The sequence below is a fragment of the Leuresthes tenuis genome, unplaced genomic scaffold (assembly GCF_036924035.1).
Source record: "Leuresthes tenuis unplaced genomic scaffold, fLeuTen1.0.hap1 SCAF_11, whole genome shotgun sequence".
Taxonomy (NCBI): Eukaryota; Metazoa; Chordata; class Actinopteri; order Atheriniformes; family Atherinopsidae; genus Leuresthes; species Leuresthes tenuis.
Window position 1 is genome coordinate 9,980,894 of NW_027325365.1, and position 8,353 is coordinate 9,989,246.

Here is an 8,353-nt window from a genome sequence, read left to right on the forward strand (position 1 = left end):
CAACTGGCTTTTACAGCATTAATAAGGTGGGAATTCAGTATTCATTTACTTATAAATTATAAAAGAGAATGTTTTGGATAGATATGAGACATGATGGAAATTTCAATGGCATGAACTGACTCAAAAAAGTTGTACTCTGAATTTAGATTTCAGCTCTTGTTCAGTGTTTCTTATATACCAGGCAGTTGTGATGAAAAGGTAGAGTAACCTACTATCTCTGGTGCCTCTTTCCGATGCTACAAGCATTGTTTTTAATAAAAGCCCCAAAGTAAAAGTAAATCCTTTTAATCATCGACCAGCCTGACAGAGATGTAGTCATCTCTACAAGCTTCCGAGTGTTACGAAGTCTTCCTTTAACAAGGAAAGTCAGAAGCTGCAGTGTCTGGAGAACAAAAGCACTGGAGGGAGAGGACTCTCATTTGGCTTCAGTTCTCATGTGGCAGCCATGTTCCTCAGGCTGATGGATGAAAGGAGAATCTCATCTCATGACTAATTATTTATCTTCCCCCCAGAAGTGTTGTGTCTAGGGGTTGGAAAAAATTCTGACCAATCGCAAACGAACTAAAATGATGGAGGTGACTGAGTCTCCTCTTTCTCCGACATAACACAGTGCTGCAAGGTTTCCATACACAGATCTAACAAAGAAAACTCATTGTATTCCCTATTTCTTATGGTTTTGTTTCTATGGTATTGATGATATTAATACCATATGGCATTAACTGTATTGTTACAGTCAGTGTTGTTCAATCTTGAATGGATTTATGTTGACTTTTTGACAGCACAGTTGTCATAGCAAAACCTTTATTCACATTTCACATTCTTTTCACACACTTGAAGACCTGGGGCTGCGGAGTTTCTTCACGGTTGGCTACTCTGTTAAGGATACAAGAAGATTTCTTATTTCTAACTTTGAACTTAACTTAAGAAAATCAGGAGAGTGTTAGAACCAGCGTCTTTTTTCAAAGCACTCTATCTTCTTTGTCACCTCAATTTTTTCTAGATGAAAATCTAGAATTGTTTAAAACAAATCTAGAATTGTTTTAAACAATCAATCATATGGGCAAAAATCATTCCCACGTTTGCTAGGAAAATGGAAAACAAGCTATTCCACCATGTCCGTCTACTCTTCACTGCATGACATGTCAGACAGAAACTATCCTGACAAAGACAACAAAGAGCCCATTTGTAGCAGCAGATTGGCCAGACACTGCCGGTACCAGACGATGAAGATGAAAGAGTCACAAAGTCAAAAATTAAAATGATCTGCAGTCTGTCCTTTGTCAGTTGAGCTTGCATATGTAGCTAAATGTTAAATCTTATTCTTTGCTTTGCACTACCAAGCCTCTAATAGCAGTCTGACTTAATATGCCTCTCATGTTACCTGAAATCTATATATACATATTTATTTAATATATGTATATATATTTAAGAATAATCTAGTATTGAAATGTGGAACTCTCTGGCAAATTATTTAGATATTTATGTCTTTCAGTTTAAGAATGTGTAAAAAAAACAAACAAAGAAACTCCCTATTTGGTGCTGATAAATGATGCCTTGTGGTTAGAATCAATGATGAAAACTGAAATATAAATGTATTATGTTATAGTGCTTTTTTTGCAATGGACAACTCATCTATGTTCTCACTCAAGTATCTGAGAAAGGTGCAGGTTGCTCAAAATTTGCAAAAAGGAACAATATATGTGTGTGTATGTGTATGTATGGTTAAAGTTACGAAAGTCTGTGACTTTTGATGTCTGAATGGATGTGTATTGTCCAGTGAACATTGCTTATTCCTATGCTGGAGTATGTTTGTACACAGATACAGAATGACAGATAAAAGAGAGAATCTAACTGTAAAAACAAATGTTAATAATTTTACTATCAGTATTGGAGATGATTATTCTAATAATATTAATTATATTAATTAAATTAGCAATACAATGAATAAAGAAAAAAGACCATTTTAAGAGGAAAAAATCATTTTCTTCTCCTTGTAAATTAAATGGGTATATCCTGTTTCCATCAGCAGAACAAAGAAATAAAGTTTAATGAAGCAGACCTGGAACCAGGCTCCATTTAAAGGTAGTTTTTGTAGCAGATTAGGATGTTGACAATATTGCTGTCTCGTGTAACGCTCTGACAACTTCCTTGCACAATGACAGTCAGATTGAGTTGGAAAAGCTAATCCGTTGACAAAAGAGGGCAGTCATCCTCTGTTTTGTGTTTGCGGTGGAACAACAATGCCAACCAAATAATAGATGGACAAATATATAATACAAAGCAAAGGGGACATGCTTGTGTATCCTAAAACTGCTGTTAGTGTGTGCTGTCAAGATATTCTTGTCGTTGAAAGTAAAACACTGGATCAGATTAAATGTTGGCAGGCGTCTCTCCCAAGCTTCCTGCCAGCGTTTTCAGTCAGAGAAAGATTTTTGTGGACATGCATCATTAAAAGGGACTTGGAAGGAATTCTAACTGCAGTTTCTAAAGTGAAAGAGAGAAAAGAAACAACAGTCTCAGACACGTATTAGTCCTTGGTTTCCAATACAAGACCCTGTGGCTACTGCTTCCATGACCTCTCCTACCTCCAAATGCCTGTTGATTAGGCAACATTTGCTGTTGGCTTAAAATATCACAGTAGTACACTGCTATATCAAAGTACTAATGTCAAAGTCATGTGTATCTCAGGGTGGCTTACGGCTTCGACAAAACTGTTATTTTTGCAGTTTTAAATGGTACTTGTCTCTGCTGTTTGCAGGTGAAAATAAAGGGCTCAGGGGCTATAACACAGCTTTTCTTTTAAGAAGTATTATCTTAAACAACAACATTTTGTCTGACTGTGATATAGCTTTATAAAGTAGCAAAGAAGAAGATGTTCTTACTAAAAGAATATATGTCAGATGTACTTTGCACGAGTTATCTTGTCTTTTTAAGCTAATATTATCAGTCTTGGAAACCCAAACCCTTGAGATAGTGGCTTCTAGTTTTTTTACACTGATCAAGACTAAAAGGATATGTTATGGTAATTATAAAGAGATTTTACTGCCCCTCATCTAGATAACCAATCCTGAAAAATACGGCTAGAATTCATACTGGCTTCATGTAACTTAGGATTAATCTATGGACGCAATCATAAATACACAGACTTATTCATTTTTTACGAGACTAAAACTGTGGTTTATATCCCACGTCTTTCACAGTCTCGTTGCTCTATAAAAGTATAAACTCCACAGCTAACAAGTCATAAAATATTGTATGTAGTGTATATTTTCTAAAAGCATATATGCATAGATCCCTGAAAAAGAACACACATTTAAAGCAGCCTTTAAATGTGGGTGACTGTTGGAAGATAGAGCAGTTGTCAGTGAAACATCAGTGGTTCAAGCCACAGCTTCTCCAGTCCACATGTTGAAGTGTAGGAGTTTGTGGATGGACAGAATGCATTCAATGTGTAAATTTGTAAAAAAAAAGAAAAAAAGAAGGCTTGTAAAGTGGTCACCAAGACCGTAGTAATCAGGCTTAAGTCTACTATCCAGTCCATGTTATAGTTCTTCTCCTTATAAATGCCATATGAGTTACAGACCAGGCATTAGTCTGAATTTCCACTTAAAACAGGAGGTCCCAAAATCTAATAGACAGAGGTCTGTGTTCTCAAGCTGTTTGAGCTGCTCTAATCTCTAATTCATGCATTCAAGGTTACACCCCGATGAGTTGGACAAGAACAGTGATGAAGAGTGCTAAAAAGCAGAGGTGAATGAGAGGTGGAAAGAGTGAGAAGAAAAAAGATAGATGGGGGGAAACACCGATTTCCTCTCATTCTACGATGAATCCATCATTTAATAATTTAGAGGAGAAGAAAGGGGACCTTGAGCTCCATATAGACTGGGATCAAAGGAAATCCCCATCTGAGCCAAATGTTATTTGAATGTTTTATTGTGGAGGCCTGAATAAGACGTAGCTCAAGAGATCATTTTCAAATAGATGATGCCTGATGAATAGTCACTGAAGTACAGTGTTTCTCAGACTGTGATTTTTTTTTTTAAGAATTATTTTATTTTCTAATGCTCACACTTTAATTCCTGCAAATAAAACATAAACTCTCATCAAGCCCGAGTCAGACATAAAGCTTCTATTGCACAGAAACCTTTGTGCAAACACAAACATTTTTTACCTCTCACAAAGCTCCTCAAAGATGCAGGAGGGTTATTGTCCTGAAAAGCATTGTTTCCTCCGAGGAGAAAGAACAGGATGGCTGTACTTACAGTTTATTATGTAGATGCCTGGATATTGTATGTTATGCAAATGCACACACATACATGTATACAAAGCTGTTATAAATGTAGCACGGTGGGTTGCCTCATGATTTTAATTCCATCGGTGCTTTGTACATGAAAGGGATTTCTAATGGACCAAAATACACCGACAATCAAAGAATAACATGAATAATGCACAACTCGCTGAGATCTCTGCATATACAGGCCTTTGAAGTCAAGATTTGGGACACATTTTTTGTTTCTAGTCAAGCTCAACTCAATCTGCAAGTGGATAAAAGCTTTTTGCTTGTGTATTGAGCAAATAATGGGTTAACTTGTTTGAGCTACAACAGGAAGTGGGAGGGTACTCTGACATCACAGCTGAAACAGAAAGTAAAGAGAAGTTGTGTAAACTTTCTGTTGTAAGGAACACTTTGTACCAGGTAATTTTGCAATTTTTCAAATTCTCAGTCTTATTTTTTATTAACTTACGTCTGTAATAGTATCATAGATTAAATTAGACTGCGTTTATGGTACTCACACTGTCTCTTCTCCTGCTTTCTAGACATGGCTTCTGCAACAAGTCTAATGACAGATGAGAGTTTTCTTTGTTCCATCTGTTTGGAAGTTTTCACTAAACCTGTGTCAATTCCCTGTGGGCACACCTTCTGTCTTAATTGTATCACAAAGTATTGGGCTACTGTTAATACTTTATATCAATGTCCACTGTGCAAAGAGGAGTTTTACCCAAAACCAATGCTTCGGGTTAACATTTTCATTGCTGAGATGGCAGAAAAGTTCACAAAGATGGTTGAGAAAAAGTCATCTAACAGTACTGATCAAGCAGAAAATGGAAAAGTGCTCTGTGATCAATGCACAGAGCCAAAGCTGACAGCCCTGAAGTCCTGCTTAGTGTGTGTTACATCATTCTGTCAAACACATCTGGAGCCTCATCGGAACATTTCAGGTTTAAAGAAACACAAGCTGATCCACCCAGTTAAGAACCTGGAGAGCAGGATATGTAAGACACATGACGAACCTTTGGAATTGTTTTGCAGGGTGGATCAAATGTTTCTATGTAAGATCTGTAAAAACAACGACCATAAAACTCATAAGATTGTGAGTCTAGAGGAAGAGGCTCAAATGAGGAAAATCCAGCTGGGAATAGAGAAGGAAGGCACGGATCAGATGATACAGGGTCGTCAGCAGAAAATTCTTGAGATTCAACACTCACTGGAGGCGGGCAGAAATAACGCAGAGGAAACATTGTCATGCAGCAGGCATGTGATGACTACTATGGTGGATTACATAAAGAGGAGCCAAACTGAGCTAACTGAGGTAATCAAGACGAAACAGAAAAAACTTGAAAAAGAGGGAAAGGCCTTTATTAGTGAACTGGATGGAGAAATGATGCAAATCAGGCTGAAAAACCTGCAGCTTAATGAAGTTTTGTTCACAGATGACCACTTCTTATTCCTCGAGAATATCCTTTCTCTTACAATCTTTTCACCCCAGGTGAAGGACTGGTCAGATGTGATGATCACCAGCAACCAGCTTCAAATTCAAGAGGCCATGGCCAAGCTGGAGACATCAATCACAAAAGAAATAAGTACGGTGTGTGATCCCACCTTCAGAGACAAGCAGCGGCATGCTGTAGATGTGACGTTTGATCCAGACACAGCAAACCATTGTCTCAACGTTTCTGAAGATGGGAAGCAAGTCACCCATAGAAACCATAAGAAGCTTGTGACAAACAAGCCGCAGAGGTTTGATACTGTCTTTAACGTCCTGGCAAAGGAAGGCTTCTCCTCAGGAAAATTTTACTATGAGGTTCAGGTTAAAGACAAGACACAGTGGGATTTAGGAGTTGCGAGCGAGTGCATCAGCAGGAAAGGGGATATAAGACTGAGCCCAAAGAGTGGATATTGGACCATCTGGCTGAGAAAAGGAAAGGAGTTCACAGCCAATGCAGGTCCGGCCATAAACCTGCACGTAAGGGAGATGCCTGAAAAGATTGGAGTATTTGTAGATTATGAGGATGGTGAGGTTTCCTTTTACAATGTGGATGCGAGGGCTTGCATCTACTCCTTCACTGGATGTACGTTCACTAAAAGGCTTTTTCCGTTCTTCAGTCCATGTTCAAACGATGGAGGTAAAAATTCAGCTCCCTTGATCATCACTCCCGTCACATACAGCAGCTGAGAGACTTTTTGGGGGATTTGTGGGAGGCCTTTGCGGGAGATCACAAAACCAAAAGGCTGAAATATTTTCTTTTGAGAAACAGCAGTCTGTCATTCTGTTTCATCCATCTAGCAGTGTCAGTGCTGTGTGTCACAATATGTCGCCAGTCAGGCAGACAAGTGTAGATCTCCAACAGAGTCCCCATGCAATCGTTTGGGCACTCACTACAAACACCAATAGAGCCATCTTTCAGCCTCACAGAAATAGATCTGACCATTCATTTTGACACAAAAGAGTTGATCTTGTCTTCTGACGTGGCAATGGCAATCTCAGAGGAACTGTACTGCGTGGTATTCACAAAAATGTTTAAGCATTCAGCATATGTCGCTTGAAATTTCATATACAGTATAAGTGGTGTTAACTTATGAAATGATGCCTGATTTTAAGAGCAGATGTAAATAATTCATGGTTACTAAGTACACTTTCAGCCCGGGATGAGGTCTGAAAAGTCAGAGCTCTGTTATAACAACAGCATCTATTTGAGTGAATTTAAAGAAACTATTATTCAGTTTCTTTGATGTGGTTCTAGATCACACTTTTCTCCATGAATGACTGTTAAGTGTTACTTAAAAGATCTTTCACAAGAGTGAAGTCTGACATACAATGCTATGTCCTCTAATTAGAATCAGCCAAACAGTTGTGGTGCAGGCTTTCAAGTTCAAATGCAATAAATCTGTCTGATCTAGAGACTCATGCAACCACTCATGAGTACCGCCAATTAAGATCTAATTCTTTCCCTTTGTTTTTCTTTTTAGCTTTCACTCTACAGTTCTTTTTCTTATGACGCTTGTCAGGCTAGTGTGTGCCTTTTCATATTAAGCTGTGATCATTTCACCTGGACTGCTGCTGCTAAAAAAAAGTAAAAGATTAGACTCTGTCAAATCAGCATTATCAGATTTTGAGTTATTAGGATGCAGGAGCTAAACGACACGATTAGCTGTTGCCATCGGTCATCTTTGATTTTTGGACTTTTGTTCAAAGAAGCAACCAGATCTCATGACAGAGTGTGTAATAGCTATGTTTGTCCACAGTTCTAAACATTGTAGTATTACAATACAGGCTCAAGACTTGTTCTTGTTTTTCCTTACTATATTACCTACACAAATACAGCACGTATACTGTAAGTTTTAATTTGTCAGTATGTCAACATGTGATTGCTGTTTCAATCAAGACTCCTCATGAGCAATGTTTTTTACAGTTGCTGGACTTTACTGTTTTCCCCTTACTTTCCCACTCTATCCTGTGAATAGGGTTAGAATTTAAAAGTACTTAGGTCTGCATGTCACAAAAATGCATGCTTAGAGAACAACTATATACAATCTATATAGTTATGGTTCATACATTGTTCTATCCATGTGTAGGGATACTACACTATGCTGTCCCTAACAGTGTAGGGATACGTTACCATCTCACTATTTTCAACCATGTATTGTGAAAGTGGTAATAGGGACAAACATACCTGCAACATGTTGGACAAAAGATTTTAACAAAATGTCATCATTGAAGAAGATTTTAGCTTTTTTCTTTGATATTATTGTTATTTACATTATTATTTTGTATAGCAGTAATTCATCTCATCATTATATTAATCTAGTATTCTACTTTTGTCGGATAGACTAAAAATCGAATGTTTAGAATTTAGTGTTTCACTGAAAGTCAGAGTAAAAGAGAGACGAATAAAGAAAGTTGTCCAAAGAGCTCTGTTTCGAATTCTTTCAAGACAAACACTTGTCTTCAGATAACGAACCCTGACGACTGATTTCAAAATACAATTAAAATGCATCTGACTTCACAGGATAAAACACTAATTGGAGATTCTCCTGAAAACATGAGAATATAGCAACTCCAACACTTGGCAA

At 37.6% G+C, this 8,353-nt stretch overlaps 1 protein-coding gene across 1 annotated transcript; it reads left to right on the forward strand.

Annotated features, from left to right (window-relative positions):
• Positions 1-4,669: 4,669 nt before the first annotated feature.
• On the forward strand, positions 4,670-8,053 carry LOC140317847 (E3 ubiquitin-protein ligase TRIM21-like). The gene is made up of 2 exons (XM_072395368.1): positions 4,670-4,696; positions 5,769-8,053. The coding sequence occupies exon 2, from the start codon at positions 5,790-5,792 to the stop codon at positions 6,453-6,455; it is 666 nt and encodes a 221-aa protein (XP_072251469.1). The 5' UTR covers positions 4,670-4,696; positions 5,769-5,789; the 3' UTR covers positions 6,456-8,053.
• The last annotated feature ends 300 nt before the right edge of the window (positions 8,054-8,353 follow it).